Here is a 27,056-nt window from a genome sequence, read left to right on the forward strand (position 1 = left end):
ATTCTATACTTGGCACGAGGACGTAATGCTACGGCTGTGATGGTATTATAGTCTGGGGGAAGCACAACGGCCCTGGCTCCTGGAATGACGGGGAGATGAGCTTCGCCCTGCAAGAGAAATTAGCAGACAGCAGATTAACAGTCCCGGGTACTGGGGTTGCTGCCGACACGGCATTTCCCGTGACGAAAGGGATGGGAGGGTGTATTGCTACGCTACTAAAGGACGGTGATCTTCAGTGCGCGCATCAAGTGCCGCCTGTGCATGGTTGCTATCAGCAACGCAATAACATCGCTTCGACAAGCCGCTGAGTGGGGAGTGGGGGGGGGCACCACAATGCTATGGGTCATTATAGTTATCGGTATCCTTCGACCCTGTCAAGCGTGGTAGACGCATCAACAACATTTACCGACTTTATGATTTTCGAGTTCGTCAACCTGAAATAAGTCAGATTAGCTCCGTCTTCATACAGCAATAAATGTTCGTACCACCTCGGCTCTCCATGCCTTTAATCTAATCTCGGGTTTTGGCTATCTCAGCAATAAGGGCTAAGAGTCGCAGTCTCTCTCGCTCTTCGCGGCGTTCAGCTTGCGATTGACGCCCCAACTCATCTTGGCGGCGCTGGGCATAGCGCTCGCGGCGGTACTCTAGCTGCCGAGTAGCGTTGCATTCCTCCATCGCTACAATAGCGATGCACCAATCGTCATTGTCGTTCGACTCTAACCTGTGAATAAGACGATTAACTTTGCGCCTCCTTCGAGCAGACTCGGACAGTACCTCAGTACTATCGGCTTGGATCTTCTTACTTAGCTGCTCTAGCTCATGGTATGTCCTGCCGGTGCGAGAAGTACCAGCAGCAGATGCTGTTGTCGATTCCTATCCAAATATTGTTATAAGTTAGATTTAGTAAATGAACAGCGAGGCATTAATGGGTAGAATTGCCAACTGTGCTTGACTTGGAGGCATTTATGTCCGCGGCCCCGCACTCCATTTGGGTGAGGGACGTCGTTACGATGCTAAGAGATGTCTCCTTAGGTTGATGCGTCGGATTCTCCCCGTCAGTCGTCCTTAAGGGAGCTTCCTGGGCTGACGTTACCGTGTCGTCTAGCAGCAGCACGCCGCACTGATTTTCGATGAGCCGATAAACGCGCTTGGCTTGAGCGACATCTGCTGGGCAAGACGGATCTCCTGTTGGTTTGCGCGTGCTCTTCAGAGCGTAAAACTTCCGCCTAATAGCATCAGCATCACGTCACGTGATTCACGTGCTGTAAAACCGTCGGGAAGCTTGGTATTGTACTCCAGCTGCACCGCACTCCACTGGTTTGATCCAAACGGAAGGATTCGCTCGACCAGGCCAAGCATGTACAGAGTCTCAGGCGCTGTCCAGCCTCTTCCTCGGACCATCGTGACAAATTTAATAGTGATGGAGGTACTGCTAGTTCGATGTAGGAAGGCGCTTGCTGCCCAACCGCGTTTGGTTGGACGCGTTTGAGACGTCGCAATCTGCAGAGACTTCAAATTGGTCTTTGCAAAATGCGAGCGGTTTTGCAATACCTACCTACTTGTACTGCAACAGGATCTGTGCCGTCTACATTTGCGATTTGCGATAATTTTTGAAGGCGCCTCAATGCCTCGAGTACGAAGGAGCTCCAATAGTTACGCGAAGTAACGAAGTTACAGGCAGCGAGCAAGTTTTCTGTAATTTCATCAGAACATCACTGGCAAGACCGTAAAAACAGCCCAGCACAACATACCAAAGTATATCCGGAAGAAATACCCTCACTAGAGAATTGAATTCAGGTATTCTTTTTTTTAAAGAGGAACTTGGAAATGCAGGCCCAACTAAAAAGTAGTTGAAAATATGGTCCGAATTCCTCCGAGTTTTACTTCTAATTTTAAAATAACTTAGCATTTATAGGAAAATTGGTGTGAATTACACTACAAGTAGATTGAGCACTGCTGCACGGGCCGTGCAATATGTCGTTAGCGTTCCTGTCCAAGAAGAGCTGGCATACGGCCAACCTGCGCGTACGTATCTGTTACTGCTCATTATCTGCATTTCTGTTTATCCCCAGTCATTCGCTGCGCTCAATGCTCCCTAGAAATGAGCTCACAACTATAATCGTTCCCTTTTGGGTTTTTGCAGAATGTGGAGAAGGTCTGGATTGCTGAGCAGAAGCATGCGGCCGAAGAGCAGAAAGTCGCGGAGCTGCGCAAGAACATTGAGGAAGAGCGGCAGCTCCAGGAGCTGCGACAGCTGCAGGCAGCACGGGGCGACAAGTCGGCGGCCATGGAGCGCTTAGACTGGATGTACGAAGGGCCGTCGGCTGCACGAGAAAAGACGGCGGAGGAGTATCTCTTGGGCAAAGAGTACAATGGTGAGGAGGAGAAGGCAGCCAAAGGGGACGTAGATTTGAGCACGACTACCAAGTACGGCTCCCTGGTACTAACAAAGAGCGCATTGCCGGCCAATGATGCCTTCCAGCGGTTAAACGAGGACCCCATGATGCTCATCCGCAAGAGGCAACAGGCAGCTCGCGAACAAGTTCTTAAGAATCCAGTCAAGATGAAGAGAATCAAGGACGAAGTGGATCGCTTAAAGGAAGATAAAAAGGCTCGCAAGAAAGCGAAGAAAGCTGTTAAGAAGGAAAAGAAGCACGCTCGGAAAGAGGAGAAGCGACGCCTGAAGAGAAAACATGTTTATGACAGTGGGAGTGAGGCCAGTGCTGATGAAAACGAAGAGAGGGCTGATTATCGACACAAAGATGATCTTTCCAAGCGTCAACGTGGACACGGGCGTGATCGAGAGAGAGGGAGATCCCATTCGAGATCGAAGTCACCACGCTCTGTACGTCATCGCAGTAGTCGAGATTGTAGTCGTCCGCGTCACAGCGATAGAGAACCAGCGCGCCGTGAGGCAAATAATCGATCGAGTCGGGATCGATTTACCGAGGAGCGACGCGGAAGAGGATCGTCTAGAGACCGACGTGGTCCAAACCCGACTCGTGACCGTCGCTATCACAGCAGAAGCCGCAGTACTCATCGACACGAGCGACGAGGCCGCAGCTGTAGCCGGAGTCCCCGAGAACGTGATAACTTCGGTCGAACACGAGATAACCGACGCGATCGTAGCTCTCCCAGACGTGAAAGTACGCGTCATGAGCGAACCTCGTCTCGCGAGCGTCCGAGGGAATCCGCTAATACTCGTGACGAAGAAGAACGACACAAGACGTCTGAATCGAGACGTAAGCTCCTTGATCCAGACGGAAAGTACGGGCTTATCAGTAAGGCAGGTGCTGTGGCGTCCAGGGATATCGATACGTCATCGTTGGGGCCGAACGCCAAGTACTTGGAGAAAGCCCGTCAAGCGAAACGTCTTGAGGAAGAAGAACGTCGACGCAAGCTTGGGAAATCTTCTCGCGGAGACCATTGTGAGCTTACAGACGAGGAAAAACGGCAAATGGCTCAGCAGATGGTGGAAGATGCGAAACAACGCGATGAATACATTGCCAAGCGTGCGACGCTGAAGAAGGACGAACTGGACAAGCGAGAGCACGAGGCTTCACGCAGCAACCCGGAGTTTCTCAGGTACGTCTTCATTTTCTTTTCTCTGCTCCAAGTGATTCACCCACTAACAATTCTCGTTGTTGTCGTTGAAGAAAACTGCACTCGGAGGCATATCTGGATGACGAAAGCAACATGAGCGATCGCCTTCGCCGGAACGCTCATTACATTCAGAGAAAGGCCGATGCGTCCATCTTTTACTCCAAGTAACGAGTCGAACTTCATGAGATTCATAAACTTTTGAAATAAAATAGCGAATAAAAACCAATAAAGTGTTATTCCTTTCTTTTTGTTACGACATGGAGAGGAATTACAAAATGAAACATTCCGGACATGCAGCGAGGCGACAATGTAACATCTGGATGATGTAAGGTGGCGTCGCGTCATTTTCCGCTCATAATGCAAGCAATCGGTCTACTGGAGATTGTCAGGGGTTGCGTGAGAGAGCGAGAAAGCGCTACTCGATATCGCTCATGTCACTGACATCACTGTCTTCTTCCTGGTTGCCCATTTCAATGGGCTGCGACGCGTAGTTCCGCACATACTCTATACGATCAGGAAAATTAATACAACTCAGTGTAGACTCTCAACTCGCAGGTGCAACAGCCAAGTCTCGGACCTTTCACTTTTCTATTGTACGACTCGGCGTCCTTCATGAGCAACGAGGCCGCCTCACCGTTCAGTGGGTCGCTTGGGTTCGGGTATCGCAGTAGTTGTGGGATGAACATGTCGAAAATGTTGACCAGCTCTAAAAACACAAGCAGCAACAGTGTCAGTCTACTCCACAGTAGCTTATTTCATGCGCAGTCTCACCAAACATCGGGCTCCACGTTTGGTTGATCACGTCCAGGCAAACAGAACCCGATCTGATAGTCAACAGGACGCAATAGCTGTCAGTCTGTTGTTAGGCTTTCGAGAGAAAATCACGATCGTACGTTTCGTCCACATTGGGGTGGTAAATGCGGTTCACGAAGCCAATGGACGGAGACTTGAATGGGTAGTCTTTGGGCAGCGTCACGTGGATCTTCCAGGAGCCTCCTTCGTACGGAGCTTCCCACACACAAAGAGACAGAAGCGCCGTCAGAACGGAGAGCCTCCTGCGCTCTCAACAAGACACGCACTATCTTTTGGTCCGTGAAACTTAACGTCGAGGTCGCTCGTCTTGGACTCGTCCGTTAGATGCACCTCGTAGTCGCTCATCATGCTGCTCAAGTCAGGAAAAAATATGAATAAAGACACACTCTCAAATGTCCCGTTCATTGGCATCTTGAAATGGCATCATGGTAGACACGCACAGCTTCATGACGTCAGTCTCGCGGCGCTTGTTTGCTTTGTTCATGATAGAGGGGGTGGAGTTAAGAGGTCGCGGTGCTTTGCTTGCGTCTGGCGTGCACGTTATTCCTGCCTGGCGTTCTTCAGTTTGAAGAGAAAGGAAAAAGCAATTAAAGTACCCCTACACTCACGGTTGCACCTACTTGAGATTTGTAAGCATGGAAGCACCCTCAGTGTTCTCAGATTTTGTGTCTTTTCATCTTACCGTATTCCTTATGTGATTGGCGACGCTCGGTCATTAGCGACAAATCCAGCAGCCAATCAAATTGATTTAAATTTCTGCTTGGCGACCAATATAATTTTGAGCATGTAAAATAGTTTTTCTATGCAGGTATCTTTTATGCTGGCAGAAAGGCTGGACCACCTCAAGAATTTGACTGTCGCCAATCACATAAGGAATACGGTACTTTTATTTCGTGTGGTTTACATAAAACCCTGTCGACACCTTAGACATGACACACGTTGCAGGATAATAAATAAACGAACACAGTGTGAGCAAAATGAAGTGGCTCTTGATTGTCGAACTGAACATGATGCTCACGTGTCGTTGTTTGGTTTGACCTCAGCTTCTGCATGTGCTTTCTTGGCTGCAATGGCTGTCTTCGTGGATCCTTTCGGTCGACCCCTTGGTCGTTTCACATTCGGCGTGTCTGCGCTTACAGGTCTTTTGTTGCGGGATCCCTTTGGTCTGCCTACTGCTTTCTTGGATGCCCTAGATGTTTCTAGAGCAGATGCTGCAGATGCACCCACCTCCTTCAACGCCGATAAAGCATCAGCAACACTAGAGCTTGCATGGAGCTTCTTCACACGATGCCGTGGCGTGGGGGCGCGCACATGACGCAGCTGCACGCAGGAGAACGGGCACCGCTCAAGCCGAAAGCCGGAGCCATCAAATATCAGCAGGCAGTCTGTCTCCTTGTTCTCCAACACTTTGCCTTTAAAGCTCACACCGCCCGTTGACGAGCCCATGAGCACCTGCACTCCTCGAGACCTGTCAACACTCACAAGCGCGGGGGTGCTTTTGTCTATGGATGCTGGTTGGAATTCGTAGCCAAAAGACGCGTACACGTCTCCTTGCCCTTCATCATCGTCAGCCATCTCTGTGAGGGTCCGTCCTAGCACCACCGGATACTCGCATTCATCAAGCGGGGTCAGAGGCATCGCTCGATCCTCTTCGGATGCCATCGTTGTTGAACTGCTTAGGCGATTGACTGGTCAGTCTTTCAGCCAATCCGAGGCAACTTGAAGGGTACGCTGTACCAAAAGCACGTCAGTCCCGCCGAGGTTACATATTTCAACGGTCTATAACCGAATGAGCACAACCCATTTGTCTCCCGTTTCATCCATGTTGTGCACAGCACAGATAGCTGTGAAATGAAAACAATCTACCTCACCAGTTCTACATTGTATTTCCAAACCTATCGCTAATTCTTGCTAATTAAGCAGGTGGTCACAATTTTACGACGTCTGCGAGGAGATGCAAATTGAGATTGGTACCCAAATTGAGTGACTTTTACGTCTGAACTAGTCTGTACTAATTTCATGACTATTTTATTGGGCCGGCTGGTTGATCGTATTTTACGTTAATACATTCTGAACCCTGACACCCTTTATGGATTCTACCCCCGCCGAGTCTGTTAGCGTTCCATAGTTTTTACAACCAGAATAGTCACGACATTCCATCCCTAAAACTGCATACCTTGGAGCGTTGGCTGAGATCGGAAATGACGGGTTCCAGCACCAAACCGACATTCTGGCTCGCCTTTCGCGTCGTCGGATTGGCATCGCTTGCAACAACCGCTTGCCATTGTTGCATCGGCAGCTTGACCAAATAGACAGAGGTAACGGGTGCAGCCAAACTAAACCAGACCATCCAATCTTTTCCGCGGGTTTTCAACAAACAACCCTCGCCCGATCGTCCTCCGTGCTCTCATCGCCCAACCCACCTCCGACACCTGTACCGCATTATACGATCCTCTTTTAGGGAGCCAGGTCCCACGTCTCCAGTGTGTCCGGAAGCTATCATTAGCGAGCGATCTGTCTGTCAATCAGTTCCCTCTGCCGGTTCTTATACGGGTTTCAATCCGATCCACTCCAGTCGGTCAATTTCCAGTGACACATCACTTCACACGTCCACCCCGAAACAAAGAGCACCCCACTGTCCAGACTCCGTTCCTGCCCGTAGCACTGACTGACTAGTCAAATTCGAAAGCAGCACGGACGTCGTCACGGGGCTGCTATCACGATGGGATTGGGCACCGTCACGCTGCTGGAAATTAATCAAGTCCCAAGTGGTAAACGGATCGCCTTCTGCCTCCCGTCGGGTGAATTCGTATTTGTTGCGGACACATGCGCGCCCGAATTTAGTGCTAACAACGCTGCGGATCTCTACGGCGGAAACCTATTCCAGTTCCTGATGCTTCGGGATGCAGAACGGCTCGAGGATTTTCTGCAAGCGCAGCAGCACTATGGCAACAGCAGCACTGGACTAGCATATAATCCGTCACAGCAAATGCGCATCGTAGTGAGGCTGTCGAAAAGCCTGAACACGCAACTGTGGATTCAGCTCTCGACGATCCCGCTGACGCTACGAATGATGCGGTGTATCGACACCATCCGAAGTCTCAGTAGCACACTAAGTCAATTCGCAGACTCATCCAGCTTCGTGCTCTCAGATGACGAATTCGGCTCCGTGTTGAGGAATCCATCTGAGAAGAGCGGGTTGTCGCAATCAACGGACTTTGCCACGGTTGCGCCATGGCCGACAGATGAAGAGGACGACTTGACATTTCTGGAGTTTGAAAATAGCTGCCTGTCCCCAACGAGTTTCACTTCTATCGTGCCGTTGGAGCTGAAACACCTCCACTCTAGTTTTGTGATGACTCATAGCTGGCTGGGTGACGCTGGAAGCGAAGAGGCCGATGATGAGCTTAGGGCATCACTGTCCACACTAGCGTTTGAAGCCGATTGGACCACTGAGTCCATCGAGAATGACACTGCACACGTCCTGTTTTCAGCAGAACCGATTGCCTCAACTTCGTCAGAAATGAATCCCATGACGCCGAATAAGCCAGGTTTCCGGGAAGCACTCGTCACTTGAGTCGCACCTAAAGTTTTACAGTGGAACACTTCATCCGCATCCCAGTATTTTTTCCTAATCTAATAAAAAGCAAAGCTTACTCGGCGTGCTATCTCAGAGCGAAAGTCTTGTGGCAACAATGGGTCCAATTGTGATTGTACTGCCATCCGTGCGGTTAGTGCACTGTTTGCATATTTCATGATGGCTGCGTTAACTCGAAGGGTTCTACTTGCTGTTGAAGCGTTTTCTGCATTAACTGGGACCTTTTATGGGGAGTTCCAACTCGTGCGCAATATAATTCATTTCAATAAGGTAAAATGCCAGTTTAAGTCAGTGACAGATGAACAACTTTAAAAGCTCGTAATTTTCAACGGACACTGAAGATGAGAATAAAACAACCACGACTGGAATTATCAGAATCTCGTCTTTCTTATTGCTAAGCGCAACACATTAATTGAGTACTATTCGGCCATCAGTGGCGGTTTGAAATTACCATCTTTTTTCGTCGTGTGCCAGTTTAAGACAATTTTAAACTTGACTTGAGTATGGACAAGAGACTTGTATGTACGATCGTGCACGTACTGTTGAATTTCTGTAAATTCCGATTAGAACCCACGTAGAATTATAACCTTGACTTGAATCAAAATAGATGGTGTATTAAAATCCGGAGTATTTAGAAGCTCACCTCGAACAGAGCCGTATCACTGCTAGCAACTTCTGACTGCTGCTGCACTAGCACCAATTCGCTCTCCATGCCTTGTTCCTCTTCGTGTTTGTGCTCGCTCTCGTGGTTGTGATCGTGGTATTGCTTTTGATAAAGCTCCTGGTCCTGGTGGTGCATACCACTCGCTGTCGTTTTGTCAAAATTATGTCTCTCTGCGATTTTCTTTTTCTCTTCGGCGCGTTTCGTTGGGAGGGCTGGTCAGGTTGCTGAAGCATCTCACGCGTTAACAATCTACCAGCCACTGTCTTGGTTTTTCTTTTCCTACTCTGCTTTTGTTGGCGAGCAGGCAGAAGCAAGATATCGTGCTGTACTGTCTCCTTGTGTCGCAGCCAAGAAGCCTTTTTGACGGTAGCGGAAACTCCGTTGTGTTGGAAATTGAGTAGCTTCACGTGCATTTTTACAAGATTTAACGGAAAAATGCCGCAGCTCTGAAATCCGGATGAGATATTGCTGTTGAAATTGCAACTTGTCCACGCTAGTGCGGCCATTTGAAGAGCCTTTTCCTTGCTGATAGTATTAATCCCGTTAGCTCGAATGATAGCATCAATAAGATCTTGGAGCGTATTTTTGAGCGAAGAAAACACGGCAGTATCCGATGGCTGCAGTAAGTGTGTGCCGTTGGAATACTTTTTTCGGCTTCCTTGGGCAGAGTGGGATCAGGTCCGCGCCGTTTGCTGAAGGTGAACGGGCCATTATTCCTGTTCTCACGCCAACTAACGTCCTCTCTAACCCACCGGAACAAGTTTCGAGCTGGAACACCGCTCTCCTCGCCAATAGCTTCAATGTTGCCTCCCTCGCGAATAGACCTCACCAATTCCATCTTCTTCTTGCTGTTATACGTTGTGCGACACTTCATGGTTGGAAGCCAGATCAAAACTGACAGGTATTCGTGGAGGCGAGCGCCGCTCTAAAAATAACCAATCAGATGCGTCTACGACTGCTATTGGTGCGCTTTAAACTGATCCAAATGACTTAAACTGGCATTTTATCTTATTATTGAAAAATACAGATGTGCGTTTTATGGCTTAGATCGAGCACTGGCATAAATATGAGATGAGATATGGATGAATATCATCACCGTTACCAACACAGTTTTTAATTTGATTATAGTATTGGCAAAATGACTGGCACGACGGTTTTTGACTAATGAAATCAGTATTTAAAATATATCAACAAATAAAACTCACTAGGGATAGGGTAAAATGATGAACGTCTGGCAAGTTGCGCGGTACATAACCAATTATGCTATCTTTGTCAAAGTAAAAACAATTTACTCAAACCGAGTAGTAACCCATTGCACACAAAGACGTTTTCAGAAGATCATGTTAATCAGGAAAAACATACATTTTGGACATGTTACCAAGGCTGTCGCTAGGGCTTTTACAACAACTTAAGTACACTGTTTTATGCTAAAAAAAAGTCTATATGAAGCTTCGACCAGTTTCGATATCGTTTTACCTGTTCAAAACTCGTCCGAGTACTGAGTCAGCGAGTCCTCACTTGCATCTTCTTCTCCGCCGAGATCGTTAAGCGATGTTATCAGACGACGCTTCTTCTTCGCACGGTATTTGGCCTGTTGTAGTCGCCTCTTTTCTTTAATACTCATGCCAAGTTGAATCAGTCTGTGCTGGGACTGCCGATACCAGTCGCCTATTTCGTCTCGAAGAGGGCTTATCGCGATGTGGGAGTTTGTGAGAGCAACACACATTCGAAAAACGTCGCCATATAGATCCTCGCTCCAGCGAAACTTGTCCGCAGAAACGCGCCACAACATGTTCAGCCTACCAAAATAATTTTCCACGATAACCCGGTCACTAGAAATTCTGTCGTTGTTCACAAGCTCCGGACGAGTCAAGTTTCTTCCTTTTTGGGGGTAAATGCATCGCAGATATTGTGCTGTACATTGGTATCCTTTGTCGGCGAGTATGGCCCACTGATCAGAAAACCTTTCGATCAACGGACCCTCGTCTTCGAGTTGGCTATCCCCTGGCAGCTTTAGCATTCTCCCAATGTGAAATGACTTGTTTTCTTTGAACATCGACACATCATGCGTTGCGCCTTTGGCGTGATCAGAGCAGTTGATCGCGTACCCATGGCTATTAACCGACACCTCCACCTTCAGGCCATACAAATGATGTTTGCCACTGTAATATTTGCCGTTTTCCTGGATACAACCTCCTGGACGCCAGCTTTGCTGGAATGTGACGTCCACGGCATACAAAGCGCAAGGGAAGTTCTTAAACGTATGCCGAGACGTTACAGCAGAGCGCATTGTGGTGAGGTCAGCTTGTGCCTCAACTTGATCCACATACAGTTTAGGTGACAAAAGCCGTATGAACTTAGTTACAGTGTCGGTAAACGTAGGAGTCGGAGTTCGGAAGCTCTTGCTGAGGGTTTCCCACGTCCCTCCAGCATGCAACGTGACTAGGGTCATGAAGAAGGCGTCCTTTCCGCTGATTTTAGAGCGTCTACCTCTTCCGACGCTGTAGTTGACTACAACGTAGTCTCTCACCGACAACCAAAGCTCGTTGAACTCTCTCAGCGTAAACTTTGTCATCTCCTTAATGCCAGAAGATCCACCAATGTCACGAAATTAATCGAGGAATGGAGTGTCAGTTGACTCATTGTCAACGTCGTGCAGTACTGTTGTAGGGAAGCGGCTCAGCTCTTGTTCACGTCGAAGCTGGTCCTCACTAAATTGTGAGAGTACATTCTCTACATGCTGACGTACTTGTTGCTGAGAGCGAACTCCCCGCCAAGGTCTTTGAAGTGTTGTATCTGAAGCACTTGATGCAGTTGACGTTCGACGCGACATTGTCCGAGTTAGACTTGGTCTTCTATGTGGGCTTGGAAAAGAGTTAGTAAATCGGCAAATGAGCCACTTTCCCAACGGGTGACTTTATTCCACGGGAGAAACTGTGTTATTCCTGTAGATCCTGCCCACCGAAAAAAACACCATCCGTTCAGAGTTTAACATGTTATTCCTGATGTTGACAATATTCTGTCATATGACGGGTAACCCAGCGGGTCGAACATTGTTCCCAGTAAATCATCTACCCTTTTAGAAGTTGCTAGCCAACTATCCAAGCGTTTTAATGTAGGCAAGGAGAGAATATGCTGAGAGTCAATACAAGCCACAAGTTGAGCGCACATTGTTCGTGTATTTGCTTTTTTGCCGACAAAACACTCCAATTCATTATGAGTCTGGAAGACCTCGCTCCCTCAAACTCTCAGCGCGCTCGCCAAAAGACAATCAACAACTTAGGTCGCTTCATTGCGGCCGAAAACGTCTCCATGACTTTCGTTGCGGCGTCTCTGGTCGCGGATGCAAGTGGTGCCGTCTTTTTATAGCTGCTAGACCGTTTCGGCGTCCACCTAGCCAATTTGGAGGGGCCGGGGAGACAAACCGTTTGCAAGGAGCTCACTAATGCCATGTGAAGAACTGGTTTCTTGACATGTACACGAAGCACATAGCTACAATCGAGAAGAAGCTACTCAAGATGGGTCAAACCCTTGAACGGCACTACCTCAAGCGTGTAGATGGGGCGGGGGTTCATTGGAGGCGTTTGACGGAGAGTTTCAGCTCTTCTGCAGCGACCGTGTTTTGAACAGGTCGAGAGGATGCGTTGGAATGGCGTTACAGCAACCGTAATACAACACTACGACAAGAATTAGAGCAACCTTATCGCCTAAAGCAACCCTGTTCCTGGGTAATTTATTTTAAATGACACCAGCGTCAGTTTAAATAACGGGACCTTCACTCTAGATTTAGAGTTCAAATTCACACGTCACACACATATTACACAAAACTATGTGACCCACATCGTGAGCACGTTGTGATTTTCAGGTGCACCAGAACAACAGACCCACTCCAAGGATGGAGGAGAGAACTCTAGCCCGGGAGCTGCTACGCGCGAGGATTAACGAGCTCGCGGACTTGAAGTCGAAGCTGGAGAGTATGACCACAAGCCTGGAACAGCTATTAAGACTTCAGCAGGACTTTCAGTCGCGAGTTGAAGAAAGCGAAGAGCGCAATTATGAGCTGGCAACAACGTTAGATGGCAAAGGTAATGCTCCAACTGCCCATGACGTGATGACATTCGAGGTTCTGCTCGAGATGGTCATTAACAGACTGCAGCGCTAGTGTAACAGGTCAGGAAAAAAATATGACAGGCTGTATTAGGTCATCAACAGTTTCGAGTCATACTACCTATTTGAGCTTGTCTTCTAGCTTTTGTTGAATCTCCTTCGCCATAAAAGCATCGGAGCTGTTCACAATATTCTCTTTATTGAGGTTCATGATAACCCACAGCATCCTCAACCGCATTACCTTGATGTCATGACTGGATACCCCGTAGTTCTGCTGCTCCACATTCCCAGTGAGATAGTTATGAGCTTGTGCGACTACTAAGACACCACAACTAGATCCGTCAGGTTGCTGTGGGGTTTCAATCCATTCAATCGGATCTATAATCATCTTCCTTTCGATCATCGAGGCCTTATGTCACCGTAGCCCAACCCCACGAAGGCCTTCTCTTTCTTCACTGCTCTCGTCAATTTGATTTTTTGGTATTCCTACCCAGACTTTCTCCAAATCGCTGCGATACCCTTCATCAATCAGAGGCTCGTACATGTAGACGTGTAGCCGCGTCATGTTTTTTGTAGTTTTCAGACTGATGATAATAATGCCCCAGTGGTTCGCTTTCAAATTTACAGGATTGACGATGAACTTGACTTCTCCAATTGAAGTACGCGGTGTGGTAGGTCACCCCATGGCCCACGTAAGTGATGACAATCCAAATGCACCCTCAACCGAAGCTATCATTGTTTCGAGGCAGAAATCAATCGGGCTATCATTCAGCCATCCACGACAAACGCCACCCACTATGTTTTCAAAGCTGATCAGACCCTGGCCCGAACGTGTCCTAAATTCGGTACGCAGCCGAGAAGAAGCGAATTTTGAAATCACCTCGTTTGCTAGAGCTTGGTGGCGATCGCAGACATCATTCGCTGACAGTCCACAAATGTTCGCTTGCCGAGCGAAAAGATCAACATCCGACTTGACTTTTTTCCAATCCTGCTCTAGCCACTTGCGGTCTTTAAACCACGCTCTTCCCTTCGCCTTGATGACGTAGAAAACCGCTGAAGCATGAATATACCGGCTAGAAGCAACGTGGTACAGCAACCATAATCAGTAAAGCAACCCTACTATAACAACCTTACTCATAAAGCAACCCTACTACAGCAACCGCGAAACTAAAGCAGCCTTACCCGCTGAACTTCCAAAGCTTTGGATCGATAGACGCAACAACGTCAAGGACAATTCCTTGTTTTTTTCACGCTGTCATCCAGTGCATCAGGTTGTCGCTGCTCGCTTCTTGTAGTTGTAGTCGCAGCCTGCATTGAACGCGTGAGATCAGCCGGAATCACGAAGCTGTGCATGTACTTAGACGGCAGGATTGCTTCCCATTGGCAGTCGATTGTACGGGACCTCAGATAGGCATCGTCCAGTTGAATAGGGTACTTCTCCATTATCTCGAGCACATATTTGAGATTGGGAGTGCATCGCGCCCACATGACGAGGTGATGCAATGGCACAGTAAGGCCACTGGGATACTGATAAACCGCTAGACGCTGCAGCCCCGACGTGAGCTTCGTTTGCCGCAGCTGCTTGGCTGTTGTACGTGGTCTACCGCGACGTTTCGGTTTGGGAACACTGACGACGTCGACTTGACGCACTGGTGTCGCGGCTGGTGCTACATGTTCTTGTTTTATTTCACCAATCTGTGTGGCTGGCAGTGCATCGTCATCGTTGCTGCTATCCGAGGAGTGTTCGTGACTGGTGGTTTCCAGTACATCCATGAGGTTTGCAGTCCCCATTGCATCTGCAGGATCGAAGACTGAATCTATATCCACATCGAGTACATCATGCTCGCTCACATCTTCGGCGACGAAGCTGAAATTTCCCTTACGTAGCCCTATTTCCACAGTATCTTTCCATGCGCGTAGTTCTTGATAGAAATTTGCACTCGACAAGTTGGAAAGATGCTCAAGCAATGGTTCTAGCATAGCCTTTGCGTACGAATACTTCTCGGCAGAAGAAAGAGCGACCTGGTTTGCTCGTTCATGCCGACGTAACCGAACGTAGGCTACCTGCTTTGTCTGCTTGGACGATGATACGGTAGAACCTTCGGCAACATGCATCAAATGGCGACAAGGTAAGTGGCTGCTTTTGGAAAACAGGCAGGTGCACGTCCAGTCAACGTCGTGACACGTGAAGGATTGGTTCGAGTGGCGAACCTCCCATATCGAAACCTCCGATCCCCGCTCGTAGGTTGCTGTGGGCATAAAATTCACGAAGCGCTCCCATTCTTTTTTCACCTTGTTCAAGATGTTCACCGAGAGCCGACTCGCAACTATCCGCAAAAAACCTTGGAACTGTCTTAGACACTCTCAACGCTGAGTGCTGCTGTCCAATCTCCGAAATTATCTGCTGTGTGATGGTCATCTGGTGCTGGAGCAACCCTGCAACAGTTTTGTCGATTCTCGTCTTATGTCCGAGGAGCATCTTTAATTGATTCCAATTAGACTCGATGCGGCTCGTAGTTGTGTTACCCGCGGTAAAGTGTTGTCCTCGAGCGAAGTTTGACCACATACCCCGACAAGAGTTCCAGTTTTCGTCAAAGTAGGTAAAGAATGCTTGTCTTTTGTTGGTTGTGCAATAATCCTTGAGGTCGCTGTAAGCAGTGTCGTAAGCTTCCTGCGTTGGACTGACGAGCATCACCACATAAGTAAACCAGTTCTCAGGCAGGGTAAGCAAATCGGAAGTACCTGTAAAGCAGCTTTGTCATCAAAATGAGAAGATCCTCACGTTGTCCAATCTTGAGTCGGTATACTGGCCTCTGCACTGCCTTCTTCCAGTAAGCGATGGCATAGAACTGGCAAAGCAAAATCGTTGCGTCCGGGAAACACTCTTTGAGAGCCCGCCATTCGACAAAGTCTTTGTCAATGACCACGGTTTTCACTTGCTGCCAGCACGGGTTTTTTCCTTGAAGTACTCGAGAATGGTTGAAATTGTCACCGCCTGCTCATTGAGACTTAAAAAATCGACAACAGGGAAACCTCTGCCTGTAGCTGTCGTCGCAACCAAGCTCCCTACATCCGAGAACCAAAACGTATCCGAGTTAATCAGTAAGGTTGCTTTATGAACACTAGGGTTGCTGCAAAGGTTGCCCTAACGGTTGCTTTAAGAGCAAGGTACCAGGGTCAACTTACCCAAGTGATACCCGAGGTTGTTAGTCCCATGCGTAAAGTCCATCGCAAACGTCTCGCCCCATCGCTCAAACATTAATTTCTGAACCTTTGTCTGCATGACGATGCCGCAAGTGACCTCCATCTGGTCTTGAATGACGAGGCCATCACCCCATTGAAGCTGGCGAAGAGCTTGCAACATGTCTTTCATTCGATCTTCGCCTGTATTCGACCCCATGATACTGCGTATAAGGTTTCGTGTCTGCTGCGGTGTCACTGTGCAGCCTATGCATCTCAAACAGAAAAGAATTAGCACCATACCATCGTTAGGCTAATACAATTTTCCCCCACGCACCGATGCGATCATTCAGGAATTGTAATGTGCGCAGAGGACACGCGGGCATCAGCCAAAGTCTTCACGTCCTCAAGATCTCGGTCATCCAGAGGTAGCGTCTTTGTTGTGAGATACGATGAAGCTTCAGTCTGGGAGGTGGGGTGCGTATGCGTGTGGTTCTTAGCATCAAGTCCATGAGAAAGTTAGATTATAAGGCAAACAGATTGGCGAATGCCGCTTTTACTCGTACCTCGTTTCGTATGACAATCGCATACGTGTTGCCCACACTCGTGATACTGCGGCAGTTAACCGCGCTTGGCACCCGCAGTATCGTGATTTGCGGTTACGATGGCCCTTAGATCAAGATTCTTGTGAAACACCATGTGTACAGCGGTAGGTTTTGTACGTCCACTCAAAAGCAGTAGGCATTTGATCATCATGCACCCTGTAAACTAACAAGAAACACAATCACGCTCAATACAAATTGCCAAAGATAGAATTAACAAATACAAATAACAAACTGCGTACTTGTTGTAAAGATCCGTCTTTTCAGAGCTCCGCACACGAAACTTCAGGTTGTACTTCGCCTTGTACTTCTTGAATTCACGCTCAAACACACTCCACGACTCCAGTGGACCAGACGGAAATGGCGGTACAGTATTCTTAATTTTGCTTCGTTCACCAACCAGTAGCTGCACCTCTTCTAGGTGCGCACTCGCACGCATCCGTGGATCGTACTCACCAACGTTTTCATCATACCCGCTATCCCCTCCGTTGAATGGTTCGTACAGCGTGTCCTTCTTTTGTTGCTTTGGTAATGGCCCATCATCTTTTAACAATAAAGACAGACATGCGAGTTATTATCAATCAGCAAAATTACTTTAAGCAACATTATCGGAATGTGCGTACGCTGTGTGTCGGTCGCGCGTTTCTGGTTGCCCTGTCTTGGCTGGGTGTCGATCGTGCGCGTCGACTTCGACACACTTTCGGCATTGCGATTCTGTTTCTGGTGTTTCCGTCGTAGGGGAGCTACACGTGATATAGATAGAAAACGAGTTGAACGTTAGCCAAGTGCACGTGACAAATTACGAACTTGAACGTCTTACCGGCTTTTTGCGTGATTTCAGCGTCAGACACCGAGAAGGGGAGATCTTCTTCTTCTTCATTGTCTTCCTCCATGTAGTCCAGGACGAAGTCTTCATCGCAGTCGTCATCCTTCTCAATGCTCAGCGTCACCAGCATGTAGTTCAGGCTGTGCTTGCTTTGATCACGCAACGTGCGCCCTGGTGCACGCATACACGCACATTGTAAGTACCTATGCATACATCAGTCACCGCAACATAAACTGCAATATTAATGAAGGGGAAACGTACCAGTCACATGAGTCTCCTGCATTAGATTCACGCCGCTCCTTGCCGTCATAGAACTCGGCCTCCGCTTGCTTCTAATGCCCGCCGCTTTGGAAATGAGCGGCTCGAGTCGTTCGAACTTAAGACGTTTGAAAAGTACGTAAATTTAAATTACGCCTGGTAATTTAAAAAACGCTTAAAGCAACCATAAATCTCTATAGCGACCCAACATGTCTCAGATTTACGGTTGCCGTAACGACTCCGGATGCGTTGGGGGCGGTCTGCAAATTGTCTATGAAAGTAATGCTTGATCTTGAGCCTGGTCTGGTTCTTGCTGAGTATATAAGTAAAATGTCGGGTCGCACGTAGAGGTTAGTGTCGTGCGTTTACGAAGTAGCGTACGTGTCGCCTTGAACACCTTAGCGGAATCGCTAGAGTGTAGTTCAATACAGACTACTCGGTCATCAATGAAGGCATAGAGAGTTTCTTGCTGCGCGATTAATATAAGTAAATAAACCGGTTACATTGGCGACGAAGGCGGTGGAAGTCCCGTGACCATGACCTTAGTTTTCCGTGCAATTTTCGCCTTCGCGGGGACCGATGTTAGCATTACAGGCACGGAGCGCGGAAGGCGTGTTATGTCGAGAAACTCGATAGGGGCATGTATGTCTGCGTAAGAGCGGCCACCATACTTGAGATTGCAGCCACGGCGGAGTGAGTAGGCAGTGATGACGTTAACTCATTTGGCTTTTGGAGGCCGTAGATGTAACAATTCTATGGGGTTCGGCTAATTCAAGCTGTTGTGGAGAGAGGGGGGGGGCAAAGCCGATACAATTGTGAACGTTACTTGATGGCAGGGTCATGAGGTGGAACTTGACCATTTTTTGCTTACTCTTGCAGTTTGTTGGCGCGTCCGGTATTGTCGATCTTACAGTGGCTTAAGACGCTACGGAGCGTCTCCCACTGCTTGCATTGGTTACCAAGGGAGCTCATATTAATCGCCTGGTCGATGTGACGCTGCGTGGGCTAGGAAATCCTGATGGAAATTATGTGCACATCAGAGAATCTCTGATGATAATTGAGAGAGAAAGAGATAGGCAGTGTATTTGGTATGACCGTGTGCCTTTTAATATTTAATGCTTGCGCGTTTGTATAAGGAATGCAACGTTTACCGTGATAACAGAGTGTGATGCGGTAATGAATATAATAATTTACCTATTGTTGCGTTCATTATCTATTTTACGTTCTACTCTGTACAGCAATGCAAGCTCCTACTATGCCGTTCCTTGACCGGTTACGCATACGACTGGCAGTCAAGAATGGCGACCCACCAGCAGCTATGTAGAGTAAATCTGTGATGCGATGGTACTTCATACGGTAATATACTGTAAAAGCTAAGAGCCCTTCTTACAAAGTTACTTAAGTATAAATGTATCGTCGACCAACTCCCGCCTTTGGCAATTTGGCTTGTGGTGGCGACAGGATATCGGGGGCTGCGCGGGGCAGTAGAAACGATGTTCTATGGCGCGGCTTCGTAATAACGGGCAGGCATACTCTCGTGGCATGGCTTATATGCCCCACTTCATGACAATGCGCTGCGACGAGCAGCTGCATCGCGGATGAAGAAGCAAGCTCCACGCATTGCGGCCTTCGTATAAGAGCATGATATTGCAGCCGAACCAGCGAGTCAACACTACATGAGCGTTCGGCAAGCTCGACTTCCTGGCCAAAGTTCTATCTAACGGTTGAAGCGGATTGATCAGCAAGAGGCTGCTATCCGCGAAAATCAAGACCGAGTTGTGCAGGAAATCGTACAACGTACCGAGCTGGCGAAAACATGAGTTTGACGGAAGCCCCAAAGCCACTCTGAGATCGTCGATATTCATCATGAGCGAGACTGGAATGCCTTTAAAAGAAAAAAGACCAGGATGTCACTAAACAAAGATCAGCTTGGCCATGCTCATGATGAATGTCGACGATCTCAGATTGGCTTTGGGAATCCCATCGTACTCACTACGGCCTCATTTCGTGCCACTAGTTAAATTGCATTCTTAAAACTACCGCTTAAAGATCTTGACGAAAAGCAGCTTCACCATGACGCTAAATCAAGCACTTAAGAAGTGGAGATGCACCTTCAATTGGATTGAGTTCCAGCGAGTATGGTGGTAGGAAGATCAGCACAGCAGCTGTTGTACTTACTATTTCCTGGGGCTCCTTATACAAATGATTTTTTGCATTATACATGACCACTATCGATTGTGGTAGTGGCCACAGATTGAGACACAGCAAAATATTGGTCTTGAACATGTCATGAAAATGCTGTAGTGTAAACGTGTCGTCGACGTGCCCCCAGGCAAATATGAGCCAGTATGTAGTGAATCCTAGGTATTTCACCTTGGTTTCCCTCATAGTTCAACGGAGACGACCCAAGGGCGCCTGGCAGCTTTGCCATCTTCAGGCGATGGGTATGCGTGTTTTCCCAGTCGGGCTAGTAAGGTCCGACCCGGGTTTTATATTAGGAACCAGGCCAACTACATATCATCTTTCTTATAACTTTCCCAGCGAGCTTTCTGAGGGACGCCTTAGAAAGGAGCTGATAATTGAGCTCGATCTGGTTACCATCAGACTCGAGACTCATTCTACGATTTACCCGATACAATACACTTGGCTATAAGTTCCAGCGGGGTGGCTCCCGCTTTGTCGAGTGTTGATTGGTTTTTCACCCGGGATTTACTACAAAGAATTCTTTAGTGGAAAAAGTGTTTTCTTTGGTACAAGTCCAGCTGCCTGTACCAAGAGACAAGAACAAGTACAAGAGCCTGTTTCTGCCGTCGTGACTGTGGTTTTCTTTTGGCGCGACCGAAGCAAGCCGCTAAGGGCCCAAGGGTTAATCGTGGTTATTTCGGCGTGAGTGGGACTGAACCTCAGCAAGTACCAGCCAGGATGCAAGGAGCTGGTACACCGGTATTTACACCGATCGTAGCACCGGAAACTACAAGTATCTCTCATGAAGCTCTGACTGATTGGACGAACAAGCGCCGTCACTACGAGAGCAAGTTGAGAGCTCGATGCCGCGCTACTGGAAAAAATTATGACAACATAGTCCAGTCCGTTCGCGACTCAATGGATCCTGATTTACTGGATGTACTTTGCGAGCTGAGATTGAACGAGGACGTTGCTAACGTGAATGACGACATGCTTATTGCTGAGTTCGCCCTCATCCTTTCAAGCGTGAAGAATGACACGCTCCCTGACGTCAAGGCATTATTCAGATCTAAACTGAGGATGAACCTGATGGAGAGTGATGTCGACGCCCGTGTGCTGGACTACTTTAACCAGTTCCGGAAGCTAGTGCGCGAGAATGGTCTGGGCGCCTGCTTTGAAGGTGACGGGGGTAACGAGGCAAAGTGCAAGCAACTCGTGGCCTCTCTTCACCCAGCGGCTCTCAAGGAAGAAGTGGAGCAGTGTTTGCAGTATACGCATAAGCAGGCTGCCTCGATTCCAAGACTGTTGTTTGACCTAGTCGTTGAGAAGGCGAAGGAACATGAGCGCCAGTTTCTAAGACAAAGGAATAAGAAACGAGATCGCGATGAAGATCTGCAGAAGAAGAAGAACCCCGAAGGAAAGAAGAAAATCAGGACCGGTGAGAATACGGAGGACTCTTCAAGGAAGGTGGCCAAGACCAATAGCATATCCAAGACCAAGACGAAATCGAAGTCGAAGAAGCTACCTCCAAGTCCGTGTCCAAAGTGCAATGAGATGCACTGGCTCAACGAGTGCCCCAATGCAACTGAAGATGAAAAGGTGGAGCTGAGAAAACGCTTGCGTGAGGCGAATGCAGCCAAGCGTACAAGGACCAAGCGCCTTGGTGAGTTTCTACCGACTCCATCTCGTGCTGTTATGGTGAATGGAGTACTGGAGATTCCGTACTGCGCTGACAGTGGCTCTGACCATACCGTGATGGGCCGCTCTCACTGGAATCAACTCCGGGCTCTGGACCCAAGTGTTCAAGCTGAAGAACTTACTGTCCCTGTTCAGAACCAGACGTTTGGGTCTATGTTGGTGACTGCCGATAAGAAGGCCAAACTCCATTTAATGATTCGCATTGCGGCTGGGCAGGTTAAACCGATGAAGGCTGTGGATGTGTTGATTGTCGATATGGATGACGACGAGTTCATACTTGGCAATGATGTACTAAGAATGCTTGGGATTGATGTGGAGCGTCAATTGGAGCAACTAGCTGACCTAAATGTGGATGAAACAAGTGGCGATCCTGTTGAACTGGAAGCCGACGAATCTCCGGTCCGAATTGGAGAACCTCAATCTGAGAATGAGGACGTATTTGCTGCAGTTGAACGGTTGGTTGAGCAAGCAGTCGAGAACGGATTCCCAGCAGACAAGCTCGATCGATTTCGTACTATCATCCATGTCTACGATGTATGGCGTTTGACTCTGCAGGATGACCCACCAGCACGTGTGCCACCTCTGGAGATACGACTACGGGAAGGGGCTCGTCCAACAAGGTGTAAGCCTCGACGGTATCCCCCTCACATTCGCAAATTTCTTCACGATTTCAACTCTCGTTTGGTAAAACTAGGACTCGTTTACGAGAATTCGGAAAGTCGATGGGCGAGTCCCGTTCTTCCTGTCAAGAAGTCAGCGGACCTTATGGATCTTCGGCAAACCACAGACTATCGTGAGTTGAACGCATTGACTGAAGTCATGGCAGCAGTTATGCCGATTTTATCCGTGGTGATGGAGAACGCGAAGGGAATGAAACATTTCGGACTCTTTGATTTTTTGAAGGGCTTTTGGCAGCTTCCGTTGGCTCTAATGTGTCAAGAATTGCTTTCATACATGACCGATGAGAAGGTTTTTACCCCTCGCAGAGTGCCTCAGGGTAGTAGTGATGCTGCGATATTCTTTCAGAAGACCATGGAGAATTGCTTTGCCAGTCTACTATACGACCATTTACTGATTTGGATCGACGACTTACTCCTTTATGCCAAGGATATTGATGTATATTTGGTCAAGTTGGAAGAAATGCTGTCACTAATGGACCACTTTGGCTTAAAGCTGAGTGCAAAGAAAACGAGCTTGTACCAGACTGAGATCAAGTGGTGCGGCAGGATCATAAGTGGTGAAGGCATCAGACATGACCCAAACCGAATTGACTCGCTACGTGCTTTGCCATACCCACGTACTGCCGGAGAGCTTCAGCAATTTGTCTGTGCGGTCAATTGGATGCGTCAAAGCATTATTGATTTTGCAAGGCAGATTGCCCCTTTACAACAAAAACTTGACGCGGCTCTCACGAAAACCAAGAGGACCAAGAGGGCGGCTGCTGGCATTAACATTGAGCTGAGCAGTGATGAACGAGTGGCATTTGACCGGATTAAGGATTCGCTCGCCAAAGCTGCTACTCTCGATTTTCCTGATGACAACGCTACCACATGTCTCTTCACGGATGCCTCGAACGTTGGATACGCCGTTATTGTGACTCAAGTTGTGGACTTCGACCCTCAGAAGCCTGCTACAGAGCAACAACATCGGCTCATTCACTGCACAAGTGGAACGTTTGCCGGTAGCCAGCTAAACTGGACTGTCATCGAGAAAGAGGCATTCCCCATTATCGTTGCCTGTGATAAACTGGATTACTTGCTACTAAGGCCAAAACCCTTTCGGATGTATTGTGATCATCGTAACCTGATTCACATCTTCGCACCGGACGTTTCGATCAAGAAACATATTAAAGGGAAACTTTTAAGATGGTCCATGAAGCTAATGAACTACCAGTATGTAGTGGAGCATGTACCGGGATCTGATAATGTATGGGCCGATATGATTTCCCGCTGGGCTGGTAGCCATTCGCCAACTGTGAAACGACTGAAGGTTGCTCGGGCTCGCCCAAGCCAAAGGACTGAGACTGTGTCTGCTTTGCGCCCTCTGGATGATGATCGTTTTGTGTGGCCTACACTGGTGGAACTCAAGGAAATACAAGCCAAGAACTCGGCTCCTGTTCACGCTAATCGAAATGATGATGGTCTCGTGACCCTAGAGGACAAGCTGTGGATCCCATATGAAGAAAAAGAGTTACTTCAGCGGCTGTGCATCATTGCGCACTGTGGCGCTCAAGGGCACCGCGGCCAACAAGCCATGATTGCACACCTGGGACGGCTTTTCGCTATCGAGCACCTCTCAGATGTGGTCGCAAATTTCGTTAAGAAGTGTCTGCTTTGTCTGCATTCAAGAGGGGGAAAGATTATCCCACGTCCGTGGAGCGAGGTGATTGAGTGTCGTACACGTAATGGTGTTCTTCATTTTGACTTTCTTTACATGGGTGAAAGCTTTGGAGGCAGCAAATATCTTTTGGTTATGAAGGATCACGCCACACATTACTGCGAATTGGTTGTTGCAGACTCAGCCGAAAGTAGTGTTGTGGTTGAAGCTTTACTGGATTGGCACTCACGATTCGGTGTTCCTCCTGAGTGGGTGTCTGATTGTGGAACCCATTTCAAGAACGAGATTGTCGCCGAGCTGAGTCGCCGTCTCCGGTCGAAGCAGTCATTCACACTTGCGTATAGTCCGTGGGTTAACGGATCAGCTGAACGTGTGAACCGGGATGTACTACAAGTGGTGAGAGCAATGATTTTAACATACAAAATTGGATACAAAGACTGGGTCTACTTGGTTCCGGTGGTGCAAGCCAATTTGAACCATACAGCACTCCCATCTCTTGGGAATCGAGCGCCAGTTGAGCTGTTCACTGGACTGCCACGGCCTACACCCCTCTGTGAATTTTATCTACCAGTGAAAAACAAGTTACAGCAGATTCCACAGAGCGAGCAGATAGACGACTACCTAAATCGGTTGAGAAGCAGCTTACAGAAGATGCATGAGGTGGTTGAAGATAAAAGACTGAAGCAAAGACTTTTGAACAAGAAGCGCGAACGAGGAGAGAATCTCGTAAACTTTCACGTTGGAGATTACGTCTTGCGATCCCGAACGGATGAGAAACGTGGAAACAAACTCCAAGTGAATTGGGTTGGACCGTATCGAGTGACTCGGGCCGATTCCCACTCCTTTCGTGTAGAGCACCTGATTACAGGAGAAGAACATGATGTGCACCCTTCACGGTTAAAGATGTACGCAGACGACAGCTTAAATGTCACGGATGAGCTACTCGAACACGTAGCTGCTCAAGGAATCATCTTAGCAGTTAAGGAGCTGAAGGGCCACAAGTGGAATAATGCTACGAAGGACTTTGATATTTTAGTAAGCTGGAAGGGCCTACAGTCGATCGAAGACTCTTACGAACCAATGCAAGTTTTGAATAAGGACATCAAGATTTTATTGAAGAGATATGTGGACACTGCTGAAGACCCTCGTCTCACGGATCACTGGAAGAAGATAGATCGTGAGGACGGCAGCACGGCGTCTACACCTCCTGATTCAGCGAAGGGCAAGAAGCCTCGTGGCCGCCCTCGCGGCAGGAAGAAACGAAGTCACCCCGATGGAGAAACCGTCCGGCGTGACAGCGACGACGCGGATGAGGTACAACCTCGAAGTGTCCAGCAAACAGTTCAGCGTACTTTGGATGAGGACACAAGGGCACATCGGTGCCGAGGACCAAGATCCTCAGCTTCCTCTAGGTCGTCGAACTCGATCAATGATGACAGCCACCGTGGGCCAAGTTCCGCGTGTCCGCAGTCAGCAGAGATCTCGAGCACCCAGTCAGCGCCTCAAGAAACCAGTCCGGTTGTAAGCGTCAGACGCTTGCCAGCCGTTGGTCATGCGCTCTGGGTGATATCGCCACAACCTTCGCAAGTCGAGCGGAGGGGTAGTGGGGAAACCAAGCTTCGGGGGCTGTGTAGTGAATCCTAGGTATTTCACCTTGGTTTCCCTCATAGTTCAACGGAGACGACCCAAGGGCGCCTGGCAGCTTTGCCATCTTCAGGCGATGGGTATGCGTGTTTTCCCAGTCGGGCTAGTAAGGTCCGACCCGGGTTTTATATTAGGAACCAGGCCAACTACATATCATCTTTCTTATAACTTTCCCAGCGAGCTTTCTGAGGGACGCCTTAGAAAGGAGCTGATAATTGAGCTCGATCTGGTTACCATCAGACTCGAGACTCATTCTACGATTTACCCGATACAATACACTTGGCTATAAGTTCCAGCGGGGTGGCTCCCGCTTTGTCGAGTGTTGATTGGTTTTTCACCCGGGATTTACTAAATATTGGTCTTGAACATGTCATGAAAATGCTGTAGTGTAAACGTGTCGTCGACGTGCCCCCAGGCAAATATGAGCCAGTAACATCAATAGCAGCGAGACAGAAGCTTTAGTTCCACGGTTAAAATGGAAGCGTAGCATGTGCTGGTATATTCCGTCGTACCTATGCAGCATAGACTTAGCATAACACAATAACAATGACTAATTAATCTGGTCCAGTGTAGTATAGGAGGAGGCGTTGCACGTATTCGCGCTGCTCCCGCGGTAGACTCTCAGTTGCACGTTTGCCGCAGGTCGAAGCGCAGAGCGCGGCAGATAGAGGAGTACAGATCAACCAGGTCGTAAAAATTAGTCCTCACAATAGAAGCATGGGTTCGCGCTAGCGTAAGCTTTTACGGAGATGCAAACGTTTGCTGGTCACCTTGATCTCTTGTTCTTGTATTGCTGCTTGCTCGACACGATTTCTGTCTTCCAAAAAAGACAGCAATCACTGAGCCCACATCGATATCGTACACGTAAACCACTGAGTATTTCCGGTAGACTTTTGTGCGATTTGATTGGCTGGGTTTTAGCTAAACTTTAGGCATTGACACGTCCGATTTGCCCCAGCTTGATTCGATTAAGTTCGATTATCATTTTGCACTCGATTTCAACGATGGAGGTGCCATCGAATGACATCCGCTTCCAGATGGAGCTGGAGTTCATCCAGTGCCTGGCCAGCCCTGCGTACCTCAACTGTACGTCTTTCTCCTCCTTCGCCTCCTCTACCTTGATTCTCTAACACTCATCTTCAGTTCTGGCCATCAATCGGTACTTCGAGAACCCCGCCTTCATGAACTACCTACAGTACCTCAAGTACTGGAAACAACCGCAGTACGCCAAGTACATTGTGTACCCGCACTGTCTGGCCTTTCTGGATATGCTGGACGATGAACGCTTCCGCCAGATGATCGCGCGGGAGGATTTCATGACGTTAGTGCACGGCCAACAGTTTTACCACTGGCAAACTTTCCTCAACAATCGCTCAGAGGGGAAACCCGAGGAAGCAGCTCCAACAGAGACGAGCTAGACCGGACTCCATGGTACCAGAGTCCCAGACAATATATACACTTCATGGACACAACAGCAAAGGCACAGGGTGTGGTATGAATTGAGTTCTACGAGCAGTTACCAGGGTGGCTCTAGGTACCTAT

At 48.3% G+C, this 27,056-nt stretch overlaps 7 protein-coding genes across 7 annotated transcripts; 3 read left to right on the forward strand and 4 right to left on the reverse strand.

Annotated features, from left to right (window-relative positions):
• Positions 1 to 510: 510 nt before the first annotated feature.
• PITG_00535 (uncharacterized protein) lies at positions 511 to 1,401 on the reverse strand (the record flags this gene model as incomplete). The annotated part of the gene is made up of 4 exons (XM_002909079.1): positions 511 to 677; positions 849 to 873; positions 1,094 to 1,226; positions 1,295 to 1,401. The coding sequence occupies 4 exons, from the start codon at positions 1,399 to 1,401 to the stop codon at positions 511 to 513; spliced, it is 432 nt and encodes a 143-aa protein (XP_002909125.1).
• A 573-nt stretch (positions 1,402 to 1,974) lies between these two features.
• PITG_00536 (pre-mRNA-splicing factor CWC25-like protein) lies at positions 1,975 to 3,700 on the forward strand (the record flags this gene model as incomplete). The annotated part of the gene is made up of 4 exons (XM_002909080.1): positions 1,975 to 2,025; positions 2,144 to 2,845; positions 3,227 to 3,585; positions 3,673 to 3,700. 4 exons carry the CDS (start codon positions 1,975 to 1,977, stop codon positions 3,698 to 3,700), a joined length of 1,140 nt encoding a protein of 379 aa, XP_002909126.1.
• A 318-nt stretch (positions 3,701 to 4,018) lies between these two features.
• Positions 4,019 to 4,900, reverse strand: PITG_00537 (ubiquitin-conjugating enzyme E2, putative; the record flags this gene model as incomplete). The annotated part of the gene is made up of 6 exons (XM_002909081.1): positions 4,019 to 4,107; positions 4,181 to 4,309; positions 4,375 to 4,427; positions 4,497 to 4,611; positions 4,683 to 4,765; positions 4,857 to 4,900. 6 exons carry the CDS (start codon positions 4,898 to 4,900, stop codon positions 4,019 to 4,021), a joined length of 513 nt encoding a protein of 170 aa, XP_002909127.1.
• A 530-nt stretch (positions 4,901 to 5,430) lies between these two features.
• On the reverse strand, positions 5,431 to 6,078 carry PITG_00538 (uncharacterized protein; the record flags this gene model as incomplete). The annotated part of the gene is made up of 2 exons (XM_002909082.1): positions 5,431 to 5,543; positions 5,703 to 6,078. 2 exons carry the CDS (start codon positions 6,076 to 6,078, stop codon positions 5,431 to 5,433), a joined length of 489 nt encoding a protein of 162 aa, XP_002909128.1.
• A 934-nt stretch (positions 6,079 to 7,012) lies between these two features.
• On the forward strand, positions 7,013 to 8,076 carry PITG_00539 (uncharacterized protein; the record flags this gene model as incomplete). The annotated part of the gene is made up of 1 exon (XM_002909083.1): positions 7,013 to 8,076. The coding sequence occupies one exon, from the start codon at positions 7,139 to 7,141 to the stop codon at positions 7,991 to 7,993; it is 855 nt and encodes a 284-aa protein (XP_002909129.1).
• A 535-nt stretch (positions 8,077 to 8,611) lies between these two features.
• Positions 8,612 to 9,552, reverse strand: PITG_00540 (uncharacterized protein; the record flags this gene model as incomplete). Its single annotated transcript, XM_002909084.1, has 3 exons — positions 8,612 to 8,821; positions 8,962 to 9,203; positions 9,431 to 9,552. 3 exons carry the CDS (start codon positions 9,550 to 9,552, stop codon positions 8,646 to 8,648), a joined length of 540 nt encoding a protein of 179 aa, XP_002909130.1.
• Positions 9,553 to 26,518: 16,966 nt separating this feature from the next.
• PITG_00542 (mediator of RNA polymerase II transcription subunit 31) lies at positions 26,519 to 26,932 on the forward strand (the record flags this gene model as incomplete). Its single annotated transcript, XM_002909085.1, has 2 exons — positions 26,519 to 26,600; positions 26,658 to 26,932. The coding sequence occupies 2 exons, from the start codon at positions 26,519 to 26,521 to the stop codon at positions 26,930 to 26,932; spliced, it is 357 nt and encodes a 118-aa protein (XP_002909131.1).
• Positions 26,933 to 27,056: the final 124 nt, after the last annotated feature.

Source organism: Phytophthora infestans, genomic scaffold (assembly GCF_000142945.1).
Source record: "Phytophthora infestans T30-4 supercont1.1 genomic scaffold, whole genome shotgun sequence".
Taxonomy (NCBI): domain Eukaryota; phylum Oomycota; class Peronosporomycetes; order Peronosporales; family Peronosporaceae; genus Phytophthora; species Phytophthora infestans.